The 25,422-nt window shown below is 43.7% G+C and overlaps 2 protein-coding genes across 5 annotated transcripts in view; one reads left to right on the top strand and one right to left on the bottom strand.

Moving 5' to 3' along the window:
- The first annotated feature begins 3,892 nt into the window (after positions 1 to 3,892).
- Positions 3,893 to 10,463, top strand: LOC135542539 (ras-related protein ralB-B-like). The gene is made up of 5 exons (XM_064969575.1): positions 3,893 to 4,011; positions 5,294 to 5,475; positions 5,655 to 5,863; positions 7,720 to 7,897; positions 8,146 to 10,463. Exons 2-5 carry the CDS (start codon positions 5,362 to 5,364, stop codon positions 8,254 to 8,256), a joined length of 612 nt encoding a protein of 203 aa, XP_064825647.1. The 5' UTR covers positions 3,893 to 4,011; positions 5,294 to 5,361; the 3' UTR covers positions 8,257 to 10,463.
- Positions 10,464 to 13,706: 3,243 nt separating this feature from the next.
- The window catches only part of LOC135542535 (tyrosine-protein phosphatase non-receptor type 4-like), a 35,184-nt gene continuing 23,468 nt past the window's right edge, over positions 13,707 to 25,422 (bottom strand). For 2 of the 4 annotated variants that reach the window (XM_064969566.1, XM_064969568.1), the window contains 15 exons: positions 25,110 to 25,282; positions 23,897 to 23,965; positions 23,514 to 23,660; positions 23,151 to 23,312; positions 21,638 to 21,788; positions 21,386 to 21,526; positions 21,099 to 21,258; positions 20,021 to 20,241; positions 18,753 to 18,843; positions 18,544 to 18,608; positions 18,103 to 18,249; positions 17,787 to 17,915; positions 17,460 to 17,608; positions 16,975 to 17,110; positions 13,707 to 16,341 (listed from right to left, as the gene is read on the bottom strand). In XM_064969566.1, coding sequence (XP_064825638.1) covers positions 14,593 to 16,341; positions 16,975 to 17,110; positions 17,460 to 17,608; positions 17,787 to 17,915; positions 18,103 to 18,249; positions 18,544 to 18,608; positions 18,753 to 18,843; positions 20,021 to 20,241; positions 21,099 to 21,258; positions 21,386 to 21,526; positions 21,638 to 21,788; positions 23,151 to 23,312; positions 23,514 to 23,660; positions 23,897 to 23,965; positions 25,110 to 25,282 — 3,690 coding nt within the window. In that variant the 3' untranslated portion in view covers positions 13,707 to 14,592. The remainder of the gene's footprint in view (positions 16,342 to 16,974; positions 17,111 to 17,459; positions 17,609 to 17,786; positions 17,916 to 18,102; positions 18,250 to 18,543; positions 18,609 to 18,752; positions 18,844 to 20,020; positions 20,242 to 21,098; positions 21,259 to 21,385; positions 21,527 to 21,637; positions 21,789 to 23,150; positions 23,313 to 23,513; positions 23,661 to 23,896; positions 23,966 to 25,109; positions 25,283 to 25,422) is intronic. The other 2 variants (XM_064969567.1, XM_064969569.1) reach the window with 1 other exon arrangement.

Below are 25,422 nucleotides of genomic sequence, written 5' to 3'. Positions count from 1 at the left end.
GTACTGGAGGGCAGGAACACTTTTAGATTATATTTCTAACTGTAGTTACTTGGAATTAACCATGGGGCCTCATTTATAAACGTTGTGTAGGCCTACATACAAAATACATAGGCTACCCATAAACAAGCGTGCGGCATAAAAAAAAACTGAACTTGACCTGTGAAAATTTTCAGAATGTGGGAGGGACGTCCCCCTGTCTCCAGTGAAAGTTGCACCCCTGCCCATAGGCCTATTAGGCTTACAACGTCCCAGCTCTAATTTAATTGGACCCACTTTATAGTAGTAATTCGATTTCAAGTACCCAATTTTGCTCCATGCGATCCGATTCGGAGCGCAGTTTAAGGGTAGAACAGACGGTTCACCTTATCCATTTAGATTTTTTTTAGACTAGGCTACTGTGTATCTGAATAACCTACTGTAAATTTCAAATGCCTCAAGTAAACAACATTTAATTTATAAACATAATACATACTTTCATGCCGAATAATTTCCTCGCCACCTTTCCTGACCATGATAGGTTCACGTTGCAGAAGAAGTTTTAACCTACAACAAATTACCATGCGCATCTCTCATTTAATTGGGCCTATAAATACGGCTATTATTTCAAGTATTTTGCTCTGTGCATCCAAAAGGGAGCGTGGTTTATAATATAGCCTGCAGTAGAATTTAAGAGATGATCAGACAGTTGATCTTTTGCTTTGAAGAGTGTAGGATACCACCGTAAATCGGCCTACGAGGTTTGACATTTTGTCGATTATACTAGACAACGTTTCAGAATTTGTGGGCAGTGCAGCATATTTAGGTTTGGGGAAAAGTAAATGCAAAACATTATCGAATTCAAACGATCTGTTTACAGGTACACAACAATTTGCAATTGTTTTTTTTCTTTCAGAAATGGTCAGATGCAGCAAATGTTACTGTAAAAGTTTTAAACATTCTGCCAACACCTCCAGAGACATTTGATCACATTCGCCATTGCCATTTCCTTAAGAAACTGCCCTGGCCTGATTGCAATAAAGAGAAATAGTAGCCTAATGGAGTTTTTATTTGTCACGCCCTGACCTTAGAGCTTTTTATGTCTCTATTTTGGTTTAGTCAGGGTGTGATTTGGGTGGGCCTTCTATGTTCTTTATTTCTAGGTTTTGTGTTTCTATGTTTTGGCCGGGTATGGTTCTCAATCAGGGACAGCTGTCTATCGTTGTCTCTGATTGGGAATCATACGTAGGCAGCCTGTTTTGCAACCTTAGGTTGTGGGATTTTTCTTTGTTTTGTTAGCTCTGTGTAGCCTTCAGAACGGCATCTTGGTCCACTTCTTCCAACTAGCGTTACACTTTTTGTAGGCACTAACTCCGCCATGGTTTGTTGGACAAAATTAGCAAAATGAATGGTGTTTTTGGAGGGTTTTTGGATAAACCCCGAAAACATGGTCTGTGGCAGACACAGGTTTATGAGATTTTATACGTTTTGTGAGTTTAAAATAATTGATGTTATAGAAAAAGCACATAAAGACTTCATAATTCATAAAGGTCATGTTAACTGCTATTATCTCATAGAACAAAACGTATAAGATCTCCTAAGCCTGTGTTAAGGATCGGACCCTTTTTTCTCTCCAATTTTAACCTAAAATGACATACACAAATCTAATTGCCTGTAGCTCAGGGCCTGAAGCAAGGATATGCATATTCTTGATACCATTTGAAAGGAAACACTTTGAAGTTTGTGGAAATGTGAAAGTAATGTAGGAGAATATAACACATTAGATCTGGTTAAAGATAATACAAAGAAAAACATTTTTTTTTGTTTTTGTATTTTTCCATATTTGAAATGCAAGAGAAAGCCCACAATGTATTGCAGTTTAGGTGCAATTTAGATTTTGTCCACGAGATGGGAGCAGTGTACGTGAAATGTTTTAGACTGATCAAATTAACCATTGCATTGCTGCTCAAAATATTGTATCAAGTCTGCCCAGATGTGCCTAATTGGTTTATTGATACATTTTCAAGTTCATAACTGTGCACTCTCTTCAAACAATAGCATGGTATTCTTTCACTGTAAAAGCTACTGTAAATTGGACAGTGCAGTTAGATTAAAAAGAATGTAAGCTTTCTGCCCATATAAGACATGTCTATGTCCTGGGAAGTTTTCTTGTTATTTACAACTGTCCCGTTGGGGGGACACTGGTCCCGTAGAGGATTCATCAGACCTTATTTCCATAATTTATTCCAAAACCCTATTCTTTACTCATTAATCTTTCCCTAGGGATGCCTGAACAAACCAGAGGTAACTCATTTCTGGGTTTTGGGACTAGAAGCTGGCAAGCTCTATAGAGCCCCACAGTGGGGTTGTTATAATACCCATAAAACCTAGTGGTCAACAGGGTAATGATTCCAATCGTTTTTACACCATTCATTTTTCCCATAGGGGATTTTAAAAACACTTAAAATAAGGGCTGTGTTTTGTGGTGGCTTAACCTGGTGTGACGTTTTGATAACCATGTAAATCTCTCTCGGACAAGGTGACACCACTTAGGAGGCCCTAGTTGTAACAACTTGTGAGAAAATCTTATACCTGTGGTTGGGAAACACCTATTACTCTTCTAATTTCAACCCAGTTGATGTATGCCCCTTCCTAAAAGCAGGGTTCAGGAAAATTACAACAAGGGGTAGGAAGAGGAGAAAACTGTTATTTTGACAGATACACCCATCACGCAGGCACTGGAAGAAGAGCATAAAAAGTCAAGCACTCAGAAGGCAAAAAATAAAAATTGCCCTGACGAAAACAATAGCTGGAAAGAAGCAAGCCAAGACAAACCACACTGAACAATAACAAAAAAACGACCATGCCTAAGAAAAAAGGCAAAACAAAGCAGATTGAACCAGAATATTCCAGAAGGAAAACGTGTGTGCATGGAGCACTTTAACAATTCCAAGGAGGTCTGGGTGCAGTGCTGGGAATGCAAATTATGGGCCCACTAAGCTTGTACCCCAGGACAGATATACAACTGTCACAAATGTGACTCTGATTAAGTGAGCATGTCCAACAGTCACACACACAGACACACACCACAAACGTTCAGGTGTAGGTGTTTCGTTTAGCCTAGTTGTTGTTTGGTTGAGAAATACCATTTAGTGGAGGGTAAAATAATACACATTTTATTATTTAAGGTTATTATAATTATTATAATTTCTGCCCAACAAAATGTTAAACATGGTAATGTTGCTCTCACGCACTTTTCATTACAATTCACCCCAAGCACTGTTACTAACCCTGACCATGGGGTATATTGTAACACTTCACTCCTATTTAAGACAACACCATGCATTTGCAGTTTGATTTACATATATAATAACCACACCAATTTGTGTGGACAGCTGTAGGTTGTTTGTATCAAGTTTCGAATACACCACCATAAACAATCTCTGAGAAACTGACGAAAAGTCTCCCCAACTCAATACTTCCAAAGCATGCAGCAAACGAGGGCATTATTGCCACCATAAAAGGTGATTAATGGGCGTTTTTCAGGCGGAGTTTTAATACTAGTTTGGTTTATAAAGGCAAAAAAAGCATATGTATGGTGTACGCCAACTTTCTAAACATTCATATTTTTTACATGCACAGTCTTTAAAAAAATGGCGCATGCCTTTCGAACGGTCATCCAACTCGGAATTCCAACTCCGGAACTCGGGCCTCTTTCTAGAGCTTCGACATTCCGACGTGAAGATCACTGACATCATGGTTTATTTTTAACGCGGCATCAACGTCGCCATGACATCGCCTACAAAGTGTGATCGGAGAGAAGCAGTCCTAGCCCATCTTGTTCATATTGCATGGTCTTTGGTGGCACAATTCCATATGACGTCACATCCTGTTCATATAATCGTTATCACACGACGTCCGGGAGTGGTCAAAATATCCGCATTTGCGGCTGGTAAGTGGAACTTGCCCTCTACTTCAGCTTTCCCATGGTGTATACCGGATAACAGCAAAGAAAGACACCAAACACATTACGAGGTGAGACGTTTGCTATCTATATGCACTTTTGTAGAGGTATGTACAAGTGGAAATCGATATCAGAAGCGGATTTTTATTTATATTTTATCTTGGTCCAACATACCACTGTTTGCGCAACGTCTGTCGATTGACATATTCTCATCCAATATTCGGTTGACCACATCTGATTTGTATCTATCCAATCGAGAGCTGCTCCTTGAGACAAAGTGACAGGTAGAAAGTAGCAGAAGTCTCAAATCAATTTATTTGGATCTATTTTGATTTTGGCAGGGGTGCAGTCGGGTAGGCTGTTGGGAGTGTTTATCTGACTGGATAAAAAACATGCAGAAGTTAGGGCGCTTAAAAGGGATATATGTTTAGCTGTTTTGTTTTAAAAATATCTAAACGTTATGGGGAAGTTATGGTCTTACAGTTCCTGTGAACAGTGTTTTTATTATGATTTTAGTTTCTGTTTTGGAACTGACAATAAGGCCTATTACGTTGTGGGAATGTTTCCTCGGATCTTGTTGCAATAAATTGTTAATTTAATAAAAATAAAAAAAAATCATATAATCATATTTGGATCCTCATTAGCTTTTGCAGAAGCAGCAGCTACACTTAACATGATGCCAACATTCAGTTGATGACACTTACAAGAGGTTCTCTCACACTTTCTTCTTTTGCTTTCTCCTCTTGTTGTATGCCTTTTTTTAAATTTCTTTTAAATTTTTTTATAAATCCATTGCATGATCTACTGATATCATTCCTTCAGATTATTTTAACTATGGTCCTTGCTATGGGGGGGGGGGGGTTTCAGCAAACAAAGACACACTTCAACAGATGACAAACATAGGTACACAGTAAAGGTTTAAGAATATACACTTTTTTTTAACGTATCGCCTGCATAGCGAATCAGAGGTTCATTAAAAAAAGAGAACTGCTGTGAAGGTGTGTACTGAAAGCACAGTAGGCTAGGTAGTAGTAGGCTACAACATGCCTGTGTTATCATTGTAACCTACATAATTTTGCCCTTGAAGGCTGCCACACCACTGCTGCCGTCATGAATTAAATTATAGGGGTCAGTCGAATAGGATTTTTCGACAGCCTATGTTTCAGCCAGCTGCCATTTTGAAATTGGCTGTTTTGTCAACCTTTTAGGTCCATGTGGATCTGTTTTGACATTAGATGTACATACGTAAACAAAACCCTGCCTTCTTTCTCTGAACACTTTTCTGCAACTTTTAAAAAAATGTTTGAATGTTTTGGTTTGTAGGCTAATTTACATGTTTGTGTCCAACTGTAGGAAGTTCTGGTGTTGGTGGAGGCAGTTTCCATTAGTGTAGTAGCAGTGGACAGTGTCCAAATCCAAAGATGGCTACTGGAAAGAGTAAGAACCAGAGCTCTCTGGTGCTGCACAAGGTGATCATGGTGGGAAGTGGAGGTGTTGGGAAATCAGCCCTCACTCTGCAGTTCATGTATGACGAGGTAAGAGCGATAAGTCTGATCCTTACCAGACTCTGTACATTGCTCCCTTTGTAGCATGTGGTGGACACTGAGGCGAAAGAGAGACTTGGGCAAGCTGCCACTCAAACCTCCAATACTGCTTTTCCATTGAAAAATAGTTTACGATTCTGTAAATAAAATAATTCCTTTCCACCTCCTAGTTTGTGGAGGATTACGAGCCCACCAAGGCAGACAGCTACAGGAAGAAGGTGGTGCTGGATGGAGAGGAGGTCCAGATCGACATCCTGGACACAGCTGGACAGGAGGACTATGCTGCCATCAGAGACAACTACTTCCGGAGCGGAGAGGGCTTCCTGCTAGTCTTCTCCATCACCGAACACGAGTCGTTCACTGCCACCTCAGAGTTCAGGTATGTCTACGCTGATGGGTACGCCCACCAAAACTCATGGACCAGGCAAGGAAGGGCATTAATCAGAGAGGCAACAAAGAGATCAAAAATAACCCTGAAGGAGCTGCAAAGCTCCACAGCGGAGATTGGAATATCTGTCCATAGGACCACTTTAAGCTGTACATTCCACAGAGCTGGGCTTTACTGAAGTGTGGACAGAAAAAAAGCCATTGCTTAAAGAAAAAAATAAGCAAACACCATTTCGTGTTTGCCGAAAGGCATGTGGGAGACTCCCCAAACATATTGAAGAAGGTACTCTGGTCAGATGAGACTACAATTGAGCTTTTTGGCCATAAATGAAAACGTTAAGTCTGGCGCAAACCCAACACCTCTAATCACCCCGAGAACACCAGCCCCACAGTGACGCATTTTCATCAGCAGGGACTGGGAAACTGGTCAGAATTGAAGGAATGATGTATGGCGCTAAATACAGGGGAATTCTTGAGGGAAACCTGTTTCAGTCTTCCAGAGATTTGAGACTGGGATGGAGGTTCACCTTCCAGCAGGACAATGACCCTAAGCATACTGCTAAAGCAACACTTGCGTGGTTTAAGGGGGACATTTAAATGTCTTGGAATAGCGTAGTCAAGGCCCAGACCTCAATCCAATTGAGAATCTGTGTTATGACTTCAAGATAGCTGTACACCAGTGGAACCCATCCAACTTGAAGCAGCTGGAGCAGTTTTGCCTTGAAGAATGGGCAAAAATCCCAGTGGCTAGATGTGCCAAGCTTATAGAGACATACCCCAAGAGACTTGCAGCTGTAATTACTGCAAAAGGTGGCTCTACAAAGTATTGACTTTGGGTGGGTGGGGGGGACTAGTTATGCACACTGAAGTTGTCCGTTTTTTTCCTCGTCTTTGTTTCACAAAACAATATTTTGCATCTTCAAAGTGGTAGGCATGTTGTGTAAATCAAATGATACAAACATCCCCAAAAGCCATTTTAATTCCAGGTTGTAAGGCAACAACATTGGGAAAAATGCAAAGGGGGGGATACTTTCGCAAGCCACTGTACATATATTTAGTTAGAACATTAAGTGTTTTATATATGTTAGCATTGAGTGATCCACAATCCACGAGATCTATGTATTGTATGTAGAAGGGCAATTCCATGGTAAAGGAATTGGGCTTTGACTGTTTTTTTCACTTAACGTATGCCGAACAAAAACCATTTCAAAGTTTAAGAAACCATACAACTTTATGCACAAGGACTATTTTGAACAATTTCCACTGAAAAATGTACAAAAATGAATCTCCCTCCGGTTTTTATGCGACCACGTTTGGCAAAAACAGTTGAATATCTGCTCCTAATTAAGATTCAAAGATGTTTGCAGAAAGAATGTGGTGTCAGCTATGACGTGGCATCTTGCGTTGTGGGGAAAAAAACTATCTTTTGGTAATAGAACTACAATAAGTGAAGTGGATTTCCACCCGGTACAGGAATGACATCATGGGTCCTTGATCTGTACTACACAGAAATGCATAATTATGGATATATCATTCTCCTTGCTTTACGAGTTTGGACATCACACTACAGTAGGGTGCAACTTAATACAGTAAGGTAGAGTTCATTTGCAGTAAAGTACAATATATTCTACTGCACTGTATTTAACCTTTTTATTTAACTAAAGCTAATGTGACCCATGTTATTGTGCTGCTACTGTACTGTGCTATCCAAACTTGTGAAACATACGTCTATGATGGCTTCAGATTTGGTCCGTCTGTGGACAGGAACATACAGTACCTTCAGGAAGTATTCATACCCCCTGGTGAACTGGGTCTTCATCAGGACTAATGTGTTGTGTTGTGTCCTAGGGAGCAGATTATGCGGGTGAAAGCAGAGAACGATACCATCCCTCTGTTGGTGGTGGGGAACAAGTCTGATCTGGAGGACCGCAGGCAGGTGTCGTTGGACGAGGTCCGGGCCAAGGCAGAGGAGTGGGGGGTGCAGTACGTGGAGACCTCAGCCAAGACACGAGCCAACGTCGACAAGGTATGTAACCAAACTTAAACGTACTGTCCACTTTGCTACAGTAGGACTAGGAACGATATACCTTTGTGTAATTTATTACTTAGGATTTATACTTTTTAGATGGGGGGGGGATTATGTTATCAAAATATGTTTCCGGGAAAAAGAGATCAGAAACTGCAAGCCTGATTAGAAACAACCTTTTACAGTAAATCAACTTCCATTGTCAATGTAACTATAGTGTTGAACTAACAGCTGTCCATCCTTTTCAGGTGTTCTTTGATCTTATGAGGGAGGTGCGAAAAAAGAAAATGTCAGAAAGCAAGGATAAGGGTGGAAAAGAAGGAAAGATCAAGAAGGCTTTCAAATGTTGTCTGCTTTGATCTAGACCAGACCTTTCAGTCAGACACACAGAGCCAAACCAGACTAGAGCCTCCGCAGCACAGTGGCATTAGACAGGGACATGTTCATTAGGACATACTGTAGCAAAATGTTTCAAAACCTTTCTTATTGGACAATATATTACGTCTCCCTTTGGAGCATTTTCTTCAGTTTCTTGCCTACTGAACACAAACCAGATCTACAGATCCTTCCCACTGAACTGAGCCTTCTGCCATTTTAACACACATCAAATCCATACACAGTACCTCTCACATTGTGGCAGTCAGAGGGGTGGCCTAACCTATGTTAGTTATGCAAACCATCCTTTGTGCCACTGTTGGGGGCGGGCCCAGAGAGGACTGTTTAAATGAAGTGCCTCAACATTGATCGTGAATATATAGGTTATGATCAGAGACAATCACTCACTCGCACACTACTTAAATATGGCCTTGGTTTGATGCTCACTTGTAGGAGTAGGTAGCCTCATCACCAAGAGAAATTGGCTATGCTGTTTGATGTATTACTGTTTGCACTGCAATCAATTTTATATTCCTACTACCACTACTACACCACTTTTTGAAATGTATTTATGGTCCACCGCATGAAAATCAGTCAGATAATTAAGTCACCTTATTCATAATCCAACATATTGTCCACATGTACAATCCAACATGTACTATATCCACATCGTGTATATAATACCAGTCAAAAGTTTGGACACACCTACTCATTCAAGGTTTTTATTTATTTTACTATTTTCTACATTGTAGAATAATAGTGACGACATCAAAACTATGAAATGACACACGTGGAATCATCTAGTGCTGAGTACTTGTTGGCTGCTTTTCCTTCATTCTGCGGTCCAATATTTCCCAAACCATCTCAACTGGGTTGAGGTCGGGGGATTGTGGAGGCCAGGTCATCTGATGCAGCACTCCCATCACGCTCCTTCTTGGTCAAATATCCCTTACACAGCCTGGAGGTGTGTTTTGGGTCATTGTCCTGTTGAAAAACAAATGATAGTCCCACTAAGCGGAAACCAGATGGGATGGCGTATCGCTGTAGTAGCCATGCTGGTTAAGTGTGTCTTGAATTCTAAATAAATCACAGTGTTACCATCACACCACCTCCTCCATGCTTCACAGTGGGAACCACATATGTGGAGATCATCCGTTCACCTAATCTGCATCTCACACAGACACGGTGGTTGGAACCAAAAATCTCAAATTTGGACTCATTAGACCGGTGGAAATCTGTCCTTTGGTCTGATGTCCATTGCTCATGTTTCTTGGCCTAAGCAAGTCTCTTCTTATTATTGGTGTCCTTTAGTAGTGGTTTCTTTGCAGCAATTTGACCATGAAGGCCTGATTCATGCAGTCTCCTCTGAACAGTTGATGTTGAGATGTGTCTGTTACTTGAACTCTGAAGCATTTATTTGGGCTGCAATCTGAGTCTGGTAACTCAAATGAACTTATCCTCTGCAGCAGAGGTAACTCTGGGTCTTCCTTTCCTGTGGCGGTCCACATGAGAGCCAGTTTCATCATAGTGCTTGGTCTTTTCAACTGCTCTTGAATAAATTTTCCGTATTGACTGACCTTCATGTCTTAAAGTAATGATGGACTGTTGTTTCTCTTTCCTTATTTGAGCTGTTCTTGCCATAAGGTATTTTAGCCCTAGTTGGTATATTCTGCACATCACCCCTACCATGTCACAACACATCTGATTGGCTCCAAAAAATTGAGGAAAGAAATTCCACAAATTAACTTTTAACAAGGCACACCTGTTAATTGAAATGCATTCCAGGTGACTACCTCATGCAGCTGGTTGAGAGAATTCCGAGAGTGTGCAAGTCTGTCATCAAGGCATGGGGTGGCCACTTTGAAGAATCTCATGAAATATTTTTGATTGGAAAAAAACTTTTTGGGTTACTACATGATTCCATATATGTTATTTCATAGTTTGTCTTCACTATTATTCTACAATGTAGTAAAAATAAAGAAAAGCCGTCAAATGAGTAGGTGTGTCCAAACTTTTGACTTTTGTCGACTGCACTTTTTCTCCACAAAAATGTCAATGTTTCAGTGTTGCCTTTCTAATTCTACACTTGAAACTGAAGCATTAAACTAAATTACTGTTTGTGTGCACACTTATTATGGGTTATATACAAACAGTTTTTGTGTTACCAAATAAAGTTCTCTTTTATAATGAATTTGTAGTGTGACTCAGTTTTTAAAAGAAGCCCCTGTACATTCTAAATTGAAATGCAATTGACCCCAACCCTGCTGTCCAACTTCTGGGTCTGTCACCTGAGTATCAGTCGCCAGTTATTTAAGGTCAAAGGTGCTGTTCAAAATGTGCATGAAGAGTGCAGTAAAGAATTGCATCCTTGTCGGATGTGCTGGACTTTTTGTTGCTGGTGTGGTTTGACTAGTGCCTTTGATGTGTTTGAGGGCAGCAGAGCACCAAAAGGTTTTATGTTTGAGTGTCATAAAACACCATTCCGGTGCTGTACAACTTGACTTTGAATGACTGGATGACAGAGGCCTTATGTGGCCTTCAGTCTGTTAACACTCTGTTGCAAAGCGGCAGGACTGGGACATATTCATTAGTGCACATTGTAGCAAACCATTTTTGCGGCATAAAACTAAACCAAACTAAAGTGTATCTTATTGGACAAGTCCCGGTAGTTCCTCCCTGTTTTAGCCTGCTTTCTTCTGTTTGGTGCTTAATGAATACGATCCAGGTCAGCCTTAGATCCAGTAGCACGCAGATGGCATGTCCCATTGACGGCGGGCTAACCTCTTCCCAGACCCCAAGTACATCCTATCTCACTTACACTCTACAACACCTATGGCCTGAGAAACCTCAACTAGTTCTGAAGACCCTTCTAGCTTGGCAAGAGAGCCCTCTACTGGCTCAAGTCATTCAGTCACTAAACACAAAATAAGAGATGAGCCACAACTTCGTCAGACCTATAGCTTCTCTGTAGATGTCAGGATTTTGCAATATCATGTCCTCCTGCGGTCAGAGGGGAATATAATACAACATCTTTGCTGTAGCCTAGTTGAGTCATTTGCCTCGATCATCAGCCACAGCAGTCTGAAATTGAACACTAGGTGGAGGCAGAGAGTCTTGATAGAAAGGTAAGAATTATTTTTGTTTCCTTCTGCTGAACATGGACAACTAGGCCTGTCCGTCACCAGCTGACTGCCCTATCGTGACCTAGTTATTAGTGTTACTGTAAACATACTGTCATAGAAAAGACTGTGTATACAGTAGAAATAGAATGGCCAGAATTCTGATTTCAATGGATGTTGATTCTATGGTGATTGTTGCTGCGGTGTTGAATCTAGAAGGGTGAATGTGGAAAGGCAAATGAGTCTGTTGTTGTTGCTGTGTACATATTCACAGTCAAGGCATAGAAAGAAAGGACCATGTCAACCAAAAAATACAACAGAAATGTGACTTTACTTACAGAACATTGGCACCTTACTGACATGATATTGCTCCTATTTACAACAAAAACACAGAGCAGGTCGCAGACCAGGCAGAGCCCAGACTGATATTTACCTGCATTTACAAGTACAGTAGTATGAAAAATATTTCCCCTTAAAAGTCAAATTATACATCCCGTACGTTTTCGAACAACTAAAAGCTTGAGATCGATACATTCAATTTCTGTACAGCTTCACAACAAACATTACATTTGTACATCCTCCTGATTTTCATCTTTAAATATATTTCACTAGTTCACAGATTTAAGCTTATATTTACATCACAGTTGTGCAGAATGTTGTACTATTACTAAGTGATGATAAGATCGAAAAGCATCGTGCAAAAACAAACAAACATACCACCCAGGTCTCCCGTGAAAAAGAGGCGTTTGACCTTAACGGGGACAACCTTGTAAAATAAACATTCCAGTGCCTCAGTCTATTTCATGGTGAAGTGGTAGACACCGCTTGAGTCTCAAATGGCTCCCTATTCAGTGCACTACTTTTGGCTAGAGCCCGGTATAGGGAATAGGGTGCCATTTGGGACGCACAGGGTGAGTGATCTGATTGGGCCGAAGTTCCCCGTCGCACAACAGCTTTTTGTAAACACGCCGACTTTCAGTAGATACACGTCCTTTCCAAATCACAAAACCAACTCACGGACCACTGTAAACATGGTCCGCAATAGTACCGAATAAACCCACTGCAGAAGTATCAGCAAGATGAAGTTTGACCAAGCCAGCTTTCTGATTTCAAAAGCACAATCGCATCTATCGATTCAACCGGAAATCATGGGAATAAAATCACTTTGTGGGTTTCAATTGTCCTAAAAAAGAACAGTATTACTGGTGATTAGTCTATTAATCAGTGTACAGAGCTTCATGTTGCCGGTCCCATTCTTTCCACTGCCACTAGACTTAAGGAGAGGACTTTTACACAGCATACATCTATTGCAATGCTTTCCCATAACTATACTTTCTAATTCCAGCAGGACTTTACACAAGTGGAAAAGTTTGGGACTTTTCTTCTCTTATAAAAATAACTTTGTCTCACATTCATTTCCTTTCATTAAACCTTATAAATTAACATAGTCAATGTATACTAGTTACATTACACAAATCTAGATGACACCATATAGCTTAGATTTTCCATAGGGGTGTCTATATCCAACAAATATTAAGAAAATGCTAAATACAATTCCAACATTTTTTTGGGAGGGGGGTCTAATCATACATAGCAGCAAATATGCTACAAGTTCAGCTGAAAAGTGCTGACCATCCCCAAGAAGCAAAAAGGGTCTCTTATAAAAAAATATCAGGAGCAAATCTATAGCTTGAGCCTTATAGCTTTTCAACACAATTTGAAAACTTTGTTTTACTCACAAGGCTAAAAACCTATTGGTCCTGAATGCTCAGTCATTTTATGTAATGTATGTACCATCTGAATGTAATGTACACCAACTGCCTAAAATCCTGATGTACAGTACCATGGTACCAAATACCCCGATGCTCTTAATCAGAGAGCTCTGAATACCTCATATTCATATTCAATTTCAAAATCTGATACAATGACACTTGATAAACCACCTATGGACTGTACCAACCCAAGCCTGCATGGCAAGGTCATTCGTTACTAGCAATAACAAAACCTGCATTAAAATACTGCCCGTTTTGGGCTAGTGGTATAGCATCTTCGAGAGACCGATGTACCATCACATGTTGAGCCATCTGAATCAAAGTTGAATAGCTGCCCTCAAAAATAACAACAACAACAACAACACCAACACAACCACATAGTGCCGAGCTCAATGGCAGGTAATCAGCTAACGATATTATGGTAAAGGAGGAGGGAGGCCTCTCCTAACCAGTGGAGGCTGCAGAGGGGAGGACGGCTCATAACAATGGCTGGAATAGAGTCAATGGGATGGTATCAAACACATGGTTTTCCATGTGGCCGATGCCATGCCAACGACTGCACTCCAGCCATGATTATGAGCCGTCCTCCCCTCTGCAGCCTCCACCGCTCCTAACCTTCCCCCGTCTTTGACCTTGGTTTGGGAAACACCTTCCATGGAGATGATTCCAATCTGTAGACACACATAAAAGCCCAAAAGTATCCATCCGACAACCTACAGTCTCAATAAGAGAAATGAGATGATAAGATGAGTAGTGCCATAGGGTAGAAGTCAGAGCGCTTTACCAGGACCTTACATAGAGGGTCAACCCACTTTCGGAACGGATCTTCAGTTGACGATGAATAGTTTTTCGATTTCAAAAAAAGAAAATGGACTCTTAAGTCTACGGAGTAATCAAAGACAGAAAGACTAGTCTGAAGAAACCACTGATATGACACTTGGGAATGATGCACTGATGGGTTGAAAACAAACGTCAGTCCACTTTCCATTGAGTTGTCCTGTTCATTATGAAGGTTTGTCTGAAAGTAATGGCACTGCAGCAATATTATCCAACCCAGCTACGGTTCTGTTTCTTACTTCGCTCTTGATCCTGGACACTTGCTAATATCCAAATTCCAGTTGATCATCGGAACTTTGTTTCTTTTTTTCTTCTTCCGCTAATTCTCCAAAGTATGGCGTTTTGTCGTCATAAAGTGCAACAGTGCTTTGTTTCCCCTCCCAGGCCAGTTCGAGTGGTTGTCGGTAGTCGTCTCCATGCTTGTGACTGTAGTCTCTCTTGCCAGACTCAAGATGGCGGATGTGGGAAGAAACTATTGTGACTGAGGGAGTCAGACAGACAGGCTAAAGACAGACAGACAGGCTCTAGACAGACAGATAGACAGGCTGTGGAAGAAGAGGGTGGTGCTTAGGCCCATGCAGCCCTGTGTCAGTCAGTCAGTCCCAGGAGGGATAAAGCTGATTCTCTCTGTCTCTACCTCTGGCTCTGTGGGTGTCAGGAGCTCTAAGGTTGTCAAGGGCTTTGTAGGTGTCAGAGACTCTACGGGTATCAGGGGCTTTGTGGGTGTTAGAGACTCTACGGGTGTCAGGGGCTTTGTGGGCGTCAGAGACTCTACGGGTATCAGGGGCTTTGTGGGTGTTAGAGACTCTACGGGTGTCAGGGGCTTTGTAGGCGTCAGAGACTCTACGGGTGTCAGGGGCTTTGTGGGCGTCAGAGACTCTACGGGTATCAGGGGCTTTGTGGGTGTTAGAGACTCTACGGGTGTCAGGGGCTTTGTGGGCGTCAGAGACTCTACGGGTGTCAGGGGCTTTGTGGGCGTCAGAGACTCTACGGGTATCAGGGGCTTTGTGGGTGTTAGAGACTCTACGGGTGTCAGGGGCTTTGTGGGCGTCAGAGACTCTACGGGTGTCAGGGGCATTGTGGGCGTCAGAGACTCTACGGGTATCAGGGGCTTTGTGGGTGTCAGAGACTCTACAGGTGTCAGGGGTTTTGTGGGCGTCAGAGACTCTACGGGTATCAGGGGCTTTGTAGGCGTCAGAGACTCTACGGGTATCAGGGGCTTTGTGGGCGTCAGAGACTCTACGGGTATCAGGGGCTTTGTAGGCGTCAGAGACTCTACGGGTATCAGGGGCTTTGTGGGTGTTAGAGACTCTACGGGTGTCAGGGGCTTTGTGGGCGTCAGAGACTCTACGGGTATCAGGGGCTTTGTGGGTGTTAGAGACTCTACGGGTGTCAGGGGCTTTGTAGGCGTCAGAGACTCTACGGGTGTCAGGGGCTTTGTGGGCGTCAGAGACTCTACGGGTATCAGGGGCTTTGTGGGTGTTAGAGACTCTACGGGTGTCAGGGGCTTTGTGGGCGTCAGAGACTCTACGGGTGTCAGGGGCTTTGTGGGCGTCAGAGACTCTACGGGTATCAGGGGCTTTGTGGGTGTTAGAGACTCTACGGGTGTCAGGGGCTTTGTGGGCGTCAGAGACTCTACGGGTGTCAGGGGCATTGTGGGCGTCAGAGACTCTACGGCTGTCAGTGGCTTTGCAGGCGTCAGAGACTCTACAGGTGTCAGGGGCATTGTGGGCGTCAGAGACTCTACGGGTATCAGGGGCTTTGCAGGTGTCAGAGACTCTACGGGTATCAGGGGCTTTGTGGGCATCAGAGACTCTACGGGTGTCAGGGGCTTTGTGGGCGTCAGAGACTCTACGGGTATCAGGGGCTTTGTGGGTGTCAGAGACTCTACAGGTGTCAGGGGTTTTGTGGGCGTCAGAGACTCTACTGGTATCAAGGGCTTTGTGGGCGTCAGAGACTCTACGGGTATCAGGGGCGTTGTGGGCGTCAGAGACTCTATGGGTATCAGGGGCGTTGTGGGCGTCAGAGATTCTACAGGTGTCAGGGGCTTTGTGGGCGTCAGAGACTCTACGGGTATCAGGGGCGTTGTGGGCGTCAGAGACTCAACAGGTGTCAGGGGCTTTGTAGGCGTCAGAGACTCAACAGGTGTCAGGGGCTTTGTAGGCGTCAGAGACTCTACGGGTATCAGGGGCGTTGTGGGTGTCAGAGACTCTACGGGTGTCAGGGGCTTTGTGGGCGTCAGAGACTCTACAGGTGTCAGGGGCTCTGTGGCTGTCAGGGGTTTGACCTGCTCCTCCTCGTACACCTTGAGGATCGCCTCACAGACAAACCTGTACTGGCTCTGGAAGCAAACAGAGCAAAGAGACCGAGGTTAAATGGGAGTGAACAGTACTGACGACAGCAAGGTCATAGAGTAACTAGATTTAGCCTAACAGCAGAAACATAGCTTAGGCCAACACATTCCTCTGTTGATAGATGCACTAGAATTACACACAAATCCGAATTTGTTAGTATTTTTTTGGCTTCGGATGTGATTTAGGCACTGACATGGACTTAGAACTTCAATTTCCGTTGTTTGTCTATGAGTAATTGTAATGCTGTAAGTTTAAAACAGAATATTTTTTTCCAATTTGGGCCCCCTTAGAATCGTTTATTATCCATTATTTTACCAGGTATATTGGCAGAAAATACATATCTTGTACACCAAGGACCCGGGGAAGAGTTGCTGTGTAAAGAAGAATGGGCCGATTTGAAAGCTATAAAATAACAAATTAGCAGCTCGCGACATGCTATTTTTTTTTTAAGTAGCTCTTATGCTCGAAAAGGTTGGAGACCCCTGGTCTAAGTCAACCCCGTCTGTTTTGCCCCATAGTTGCGCACGTGTCGGCTTTGTTGCTAAACAACCAACCCGTATTGAGGATAGAGCCTCTGCTCTTCTCTTAGTCTCATTTCTATGCATCACAGATCAGATTACCGGAGTCTGGATCATCATGGCCCTCTGGTCTCTCATTGTCCTCACGATATCCAACGGATACACGGGCTGATTGCACTCAATCAAACACATGGCCGTTTCCATGGTGATGAGCACCCCCGTCCGACCAATCCCAGCGCTGCAGAGACACAGAGGACGAGGTGAGTGAGATGAGGCTGAAGATGGCAGCAATGACAGAAGAGGATTCAAATCCTCGTTCCCGCCACGTACACTGCAATCAATCACTGTTGCTACAACAACGTGCAATGTGTCTTCACGTCTGATTCGAAGAAAAAGGGAACGTTTTTCTTTAAGCCAAGTTGTGAGGCAGATGTACAAAGGCTTATATTTTTCAAAGATGTTGTGTAAAATTCCTTAGACCTACTTCAAAGCTGTACCAACAGCGAGATGGCTTACAGATGTTAGTGGAGGAGATAAGAGCTTACTCGTTAGTGTATGCAGTATTTGTGTAAGAACTAGACCCTTACCTGCAGTGTACTATAACCGGCTCCTCCTTGCCCTCCCTCTTTCTGCGGACCAGACTGACAAAGTCCAGGAAGTCAGTGTAGTCGTCTGGTACACCGTGGTCAGGCCAGGCCATGTACTGGATCTGAGTCAGCGACCTGCTCTCCTCACTCTGAATAAAATCAATCAAAAGTATTTTGATGTTTTTATACTTTTCTTTCATACAGTTTTCGCTAAGTGCAAGAAGTAATCTCGGGTTAACCTAGAAATAAAATCTCAAGTCATTTTGGTCAGATGCTCGATGTTTACGTAGTCTGTCCACGAGAGATGATACAAGAAATGGTCCTTACCTCCAGGTGTGTGAGAGTTATCTCTCTGACCAGGAATGCTGATTGCTCTTCTTCTGTCACACAGGACACCTGGAAGTCCCCATGGGTAGCAATGGCACCAGGGTTGGGCCAATACTGATGACACTTCACCTTGGAATGAATCAAAAGGATCATTGGAGATAAGAGGAGGAATATTTTGTCTATTTTCTTTGTGGGGAATGGAAACGTCTTCAGTTTTCACCTCATACATTACCACAAGATATTCCAAAACAAGACCAAAAGTATTGGGAAGGGGCTGAAATGGAGAGAGCGAGCCCTGGTTGGGGATGTGACATACCCGTCCCCTCTCCACCTGCGTGGTGAGCATGACCACCATGTTGGAGCCCTGTTCCCAAGTCATCCTCCAGAAGTCAGAGCAGGTGGCGGGCAGCGGGCCCTGGCACGCGATGTAGCGGTTTACAGCCCTGGCCGCTGGGATCACCATCTATGGGTCAGGAGAAGGGCATGGGTTGGCAAATATACACATACGTACAGCTGCATATTGGCAAATTCATATATCTAAGCATAATCCATGTTTCAGTCTATGTACACACACTTTAAGACGTGTGGAGTATCTATCAAGAAAAGTCTCATCTCTTTCCGGGGGTGTTTTTGTCTCTGTGATATTCATTACCTAGTCGAAGGAAGGTGTCCGGTCTTGGTCATAAAATCAAAGATTGTGGCGTATGCATCAAAGAGTGTTGAGTATCAAGAAAAGAAGAAGGGAGAAGGCCCTCACATTGATGTAATTTGCATTGATATAGTCCCCGTCCTTGCCCCTCAGAATAACCCTGGTGGCGTCATCTGTGAGACGGCAGATACAGGAAGAGAGAGAGGATGAGAGAAGAAAGGGGTGGCAGTTGAGACAGAGGGCATTTACTTACATCACTGTATGAGAAAGTACAGCATGTACAGAAGAGGTCAGTTCTGATGGTTCAGTATACTCACACGGTGAAATGTCTCGATATCGATTCTTGGAAATGTTCTGAGGTAATTTGGCACATGACATTGTCAATCCAGGCCTTTTCCGGTAGAGTTGCTGAGAAACATCACAACAACAAAAAAACAATGGTTAACATTTGTCCCAAGTTAACTGAAGTTCAGACCGGGCCGTGACATGAGCTTGGTTTCTCGGTTACACTAAACCACAATTCTCACTGATAACCTATCAGTGGAACACAAACAGGAAACATTTGAGGCAGTGTGGAGCAATAACAGGAAGCAATAGACATTCAATATTTCCTTTCATCTCTCTATTTCACTCACGCCCATCTCTCTTTCTGGTAAATGACTTACATGCTATGTGATCAGTCTTAGCCATGTGCAATGTGAAATACATTCTAGAACCGGTGGAAGCGTTGAATAACCAACTGCATTTGATAATATCAAAGTGGACTGGGAGCAGTTCAGAGACACAGGGGCAACAGAGGCAATGCTAGTTACTTGGCCCATGTGAACAACAAGCATATAGTTATTGCATATACAATGTAGTTATTGCACACAAGCACTTCACAGAGTAGGCGTTCCCCAATGGAATTATGCAAATAGTTATACAAATCTTTGATCAAACTGTGACTGTATGGACCCAGTACTCGCAGGTTGGAATTTAATTGTCATATCATTTGGTGGCGTCTTATATTGGTCCCATTTCATGTGTTTTCTTGCATATCCCAACTCCCTCTGAGACACCTCTCGGAGAGTGAGGTTACGACCAGGGTCAGCCATTGTCAACGGTTAAGTGCCTTGCTCATTGGCACATCGACAGATTTTTCACTTTGTCGCTCTAACCACTAGGCTACCTGCAACCCTCATCAATTAAATCTCTTATTGGGATGACTCATGTATTGGAGGCAGCTCTGCAGGGAAGTCACCAGCTGGCATAGGGACAAAGTCATAAAATCTGATTTTAAACCTAACCCTAAATTTAATTACCACACACACAAAAAAAAAACATTAACCACAAAAAAATCTTAATTATAATACCACACTGCTAACCTTATGCCTAACCCTAACCTTACATTAAGACCAAAAAATACATTTTTGTCTTCATACATTTGTACAATATAGGCAATTTTGACTGCAACTGGCCCATCTACCAGAAATCACTCAGCTCTGCCTCCAGGACAAGATTCATCCCAATAAACGTCAACCTTCCAAGAACTCAGGCCCTCCTTCAGCTAAACATAAACTATATTTTGTAGTATATGTGGACTAACATCAAACTGTTGCTGTACGGCCCCAGTGCTCAAGCCTTCTTTCAGCTGTAGTATGGAGTCTCTCCAGCAGGATGGGTGGTGGTCTGGCTGGTCCTGGTCCTGGGGCTGGTCCTGGGGCGGGTCCTGGGGGTGGTCCTGGGGCGCCCTCTCTGGGGAGTACTGGTAGTTAGACTCTGTATCTCCATCCTCCAGCTTCTCCTCCTCCACCAGGTCATACACGGCTGGAGGAACGACAGGAAGGATGACAGCGTGATTGAACATTGCACATCCAATGCCGGTGACAGGAAGTCAGAAAAAACGAAGCAACAACAACAGCAAAACAAAGAAAAGGGAATGGCAGAAATTAAAAACGTCCATCCCAAGTGAATACACTGTCAGACTGATGCTTTGACTTAGAAGCTGAGATCTGCGTTAGGCTCAGTACCACTGGTTGCCTCAGGCGCACTTGTTATTGTTTTGGTTTTGAAAAGGAGAAGAAACGTAATAAAAAATATATTTATATCGTAGTACATACCTCTTCTGATCTATCGCGCGTGTAACGATGTCCGAGGGAATAAAACAGTGTTTGTCATTTGAAGTAATGTCTTTATTGTTGTAATATCCCAAACGGACGTGGCAGTTTCACCGCAAAGGACTCCAAATTTAATCAAACAAATGCCCATAGTATAGTGGATGTGTATTGACCCGATATAGGATAGGCAAGCTATGGTCCCTCACTCCCTCTTGTTTCAGGGACAGGCAAGCTATTTGGTATTTTATTAGGATCCCCATTAGCTGTTGCAAAAGCAGCAGCTACTCTTCCTGGGTCCACTATGGTCCCTCACTCCCTCTTATCTCGGGGACAGGCAAGCTATGGTTTTACAAACCCTGCTGTAAAAAAAATGAATAATTACACAAGCCATTTAGCAGAAGATTTTATCCAAAGTGACTTTTTATGTATGGGTGGTCCCGGGAATCAAACCCACTATCCTGGCGTTGCCATGCTCTACCAACTGAGCTACAGCGGACCGCAAAAGATCATAAATGACCGTAAAGGACCACAAGGCCTGTAAAGAGGCCTGTTCTGTTCTCTCCTCACCGTTGGGTCTGACCAGCAGGTTCAGCTCTCCTGAGTCGCTCTCCTCACAGCTGGCCTTGATGAACATGACCACCTGGTCGTGGGTGTGCTCTGAGATGTCCTGACCGTTGATCAGCACCACCTGGTCTCCCTCGTTCAGCCGGGGAACACACAGGTCAGCCTGGGGAGGGCATTAAAACAGAATAGAAGAGAACAGTGGGGTTTTTTCATGATTCATTACCTGTGAAGGTCATTTGAGAAGTTCATGGGTTTGGCAGTGACGGTGGCACAGGTAGTAGGACACGTACCGCTGTTCCCGGGGCCACTCGGGACACGATCACAGGCATCTTCTGGTCCAGCCCACCCTTCACATTGAATCCAAATCGTCCTTGTTCGTCGGGGCACATTTTAATGAACACCAGATTGTCATGAGGAAGCACTCCATTGGGCTGTGAGAGGGAGAAGAAGAAACACAGAGGACAAAACAACGTTTAAGTAAAACGAAATCACAGTGTGTGTGCGTGAGTGTGCGTCTGTGTGCACATAGGTCTCTCTCCTACCATAGTCTTGTCTTCTGACAGAGGCGTGTCATATAGCTCATTGATGTGATTGTCCAACTCCTGCTGAGAGTGGGACTGGCTGGACAGAGGCCTCCTGGTCTGCTTAGGGGGCAGAGCGGGCGGCAGGCCGTCGATGGTCGAGTCTGGTGACCTGGACACAGGCAAATCCAAATGAGTCCTTGCGGCAAAATATGAATACAAATACAGTATATATCCAAACATCAACCCCGGTGCGGCTTTATTGAGAGCAAGTCAATAAATACAGAAATTAAGCGTGTTATTGTGTGTGCTTTCCCCTTTTTGAGGGTTATATATGAACCTGGAAACACACTCTGACTCAACATTAACTACACAGTGGAAACTGATGTTCCAGAGCTTAACCTCTCAAAGGAATATGTTCCTTTCACGTGACCCCATTTCTCAGAAGGCAATGATCATCTTCTGTGTCCACTGAATCATTACAGGGCTCAGTCAGAGCAGAGGGCTTTCTCAGTTCATAGGAACTCTTCCCCCCTATCTCCTATCATTGCTCAGTGCTATAGCCTCAACCTGTGGACTAGAGCAGCTTACGAGCCCCTTGGGAGAGGCGCTGTGTGTCCTACCAGCATATTACCCTCAGCTCGATGTGTTCATGTACTGTTCATGTACTTCCCCCAGTCAGAGAACATCCATGTTGTTTAGCCTGCTGTTTGCCTCGGAGCAGCCCTGAGCAGACCCTGGTGGAGGTTAACTGGCTGGGGCAGCGCTCACCAAAACAAACAGCGTTGAGCCCTATGGACCCCTCAAAAAGGAGTTTACACGGAGATACACAGAGGGACCACAGAGAGCGATGAGGTCAAAAACTATATGCACAGTTAGACTGAAGAAGTGCCTATCCAAAGAAAGAGAGAGAGAGAGGTGTGTGAGAGAGAGAGAGAGAGAGAGAGAGAAAGAGAGAGAAGAAAAAAAACAATCCAAGTCGAAACAAACGCACCAAACCACTTCAAAGAATTCTGTTCTTTCTCAAATTCACATGCAGAGAATACTGTCTGTGTGTCACCATCCTTCACTTTACAAGAGTGAAAGAGAAACGGGGTAATGGCATATTTCCTTGATGTTATGAGAAGATTTGCAATGGTTCAGCCCACTCTATCTGTGTTAGTAACATAACAAGCATTCACCATTGTGATGAGCCTGCAGCCCCAACCTAACTGCTGCAGCTCTTTGGCTTCGGCCAGCCTGCCGAGCTCCAACCTCATTATGGACGCTTAAATGACAGCCATGAAAGAGGCCTATTTTGTAGTCTTCAGGCAAGCAGAGCTTGGTGCTACAGCCCCGGGGTATTTACATAATAAAAACAAACGGTTTGTAAAGACATCAAAATTAGAGGGCTGTGTGTGTCGATATGCAAAGCTTATTAAAGAGCAGTGATACTATCAAGAGCAGTGTGCAGGATTCTTCTTCTTTTCTGTTCTTTTGGTTTGAAATGACTCAGGGCTGTGTGTCCGTGGGCGTGTGTAGCAGACAGACTTACGGGGTAGAATCTAAGCTGATGGAGTTGGCCTGGGTTGAGGAGGCTGACTTGTGATTGCTAAAGGTTTGGCAGGGCGAGGCATGGTCGTGGTAGTTCACATGGTCCAGCAGGTGTCCCACGGAGGACGGCCGCAGGCGCTCTTGTGCAAACTTGGAGTTCCTGCTGAGACAAAAGGAGGAGGGAGATGTAAGGTACCCGAGTGTTCTGTCATCCAAGGTTATTTAGAGTTACTTGACATCGCTCCTCCTCCTCAACTGTAGATTAGCCCAATTTCCTTCCCCCTTCGTCTCCCCGAAGTCCCGCTCATGGATTTGAAACTAAGGAATGTACTGTTTGCTTACACTACGGGTTAGGGCTACTCACTGGTTGGGGGTGCCTGGTGGGGAGCGTGTGGGCAGGCTCTGGGTCTCCAGGCGGTCGTCAGACAGAGAGGCTCTGGAGTTCCGGCTGACTGACTCCCAGTCCATCCCTCCATCCATCAGCCGCCGAACCAAGGGCTTACTGGGAGACCTGATTGGTAGATGATATGGAGGTCATTGTCATTGTTAGATTGGATTGCAGCAAGTAAAACATTCACCAGATTTCAATTTAGCAGGATGACAACGGTTTACAACTCACTAGACTTTTGCTCATTATTCAGTGCAAGATTCCTCCATCCCTGTCTCTTCATGTTCTCACATTTCTGATTCTCTTAGTTATCAGTTAGCACCAGTGTCACTTCATTTGGGCTTCAAAAAGTGTCTTACCTGGCGAACACCCTGTCCTTGATGCCCTTCTCCTTGCCGTACTGGACAGACTGCACCTCTGTCCTACCACTGTATAGAACACAGAAACATGATCTTTTTACCATTTAACGGAAAACAGTCATACACCAACCTCTGCCCCTCATACTGTCATATCCTGGAGTAAGAGGGGACCAAACCAGTGTTGCACGTCTTACAATTTAGACATTTTAATGTGTGTCGTGAGCCAGCAGGACGTATTAATATTGACCCACCCCAGTGTGTGAAACCACAGCTCTTTTCAGTCTGTCACACTTTTAGTCAGTCACTCACACGGCGTGACAAGGCATTGGCAAAGCTGAGAGGACTGGTGCTTTGGGTCTCTACTGGCAGTTGTAGGCGGCACAGTAAACATATTCCTGTGTTATGCAAACCAGCCCACACGATTTCTGTGATACGCGGCACAATGGGTCAAATGGCACCGTCGTGATTGGAACAAAAATGTAAATATGCTTCAGCAAAATGATGATGGTGTTATCCTGAGGGCAACACAAATTAGGAAGGACTGGATCTGAACGGAGTGAGTCAGGAGAAATTGAAAGGATTAGATCATGTGTAGCCTCCACTCTTAGAAGAAAAGTTGCTATCTAGAATCAAAAAGGGTTCTTCGGCTGTCCCCATAGGATAACCCTTTGAAGAACCCCTTTTGGTTCCAGGTAGAACCTTTTGGGGTTTCATGTAGAACCCTTTCCCCAGAGGGTTCTACATGGAACCAAAAAGCGTTCTACCTGGAACCAAAAAGGGTTCTCCTATGGGGACAACCGCAGAACCCTTTTTTCTAAGAGATACTGTTTTCTCTGGTGAGGTTTAGACACCTTTAGACAGCAGCTATATACAGTTACACACACTATCATTGACAAGACTCATGTAAACATTGACAAACAAACATAATCTTAGCAGGAAAAGCTGGTTGAAACAGCATCATTAGCCAGTTCTGCCTGCTGGGATCCCAACTTGATCACTGACTCTCTTTCAAAACACATTTTAATATGCAACCTCAGCTCCAAGGACCAAATCTGCTAAAGGCTAACGCCAACAGAGACTATGCACTTCCAAATGGCACCATATTCCCTACATAGTACACTCCGTTTTACCAGGGCCTGGTCTAAAGTAGCGCACTACATAAGGAATAGGGTGCCATTTGGGATACAGTCAAACATTCCCCAGGCCCACTCACCAGTAGCGGTACTTGGAGCCCAGTTGGAAGACATGTGCAAAGAAGTTCTTCTGTGGTGGTAAGGGTCGGTCCAGTCTGAAGAAGGTGTGGTGCTCTACACAGTCCTTCCATAGGTTCTTACAGGCTCGGTAGTTCACCATGTTAAAGGCTAACAGCGCCTCACGGCTCTCATTCTGGAGAGAGAGGGAGGGAGGGAGACAAAGAGAGGGAGAGAGCGAGAGAGTGCGAGGTTAGTGGTGGGCTCAGCACACTTAGGCGTACAGTACAGCATGAAGCATGGTACAGTAGGTGTGTGTGATTATCACACAAGATC

Source organism: Oncorhynchus masou, chromosome 6 (assembly GCF_036934945.1).
Source record: "Oncorhynchus masou masou isolate Uvic2021 chromosome 6, UVic_Omas_1.1, whole genome shotgun sequence".
Lineage (NCBI taxonomy): Eukaryota > Metazoa > Chordata > Actinopteri > Salmoniformes > Salmonidae > Oncorhynchus > Oncorhynchus masou.
Note: the sequence above shows the minus strand (reverse complement) of the source record. Positions and strands in the feature narration are given on the sequence as shown.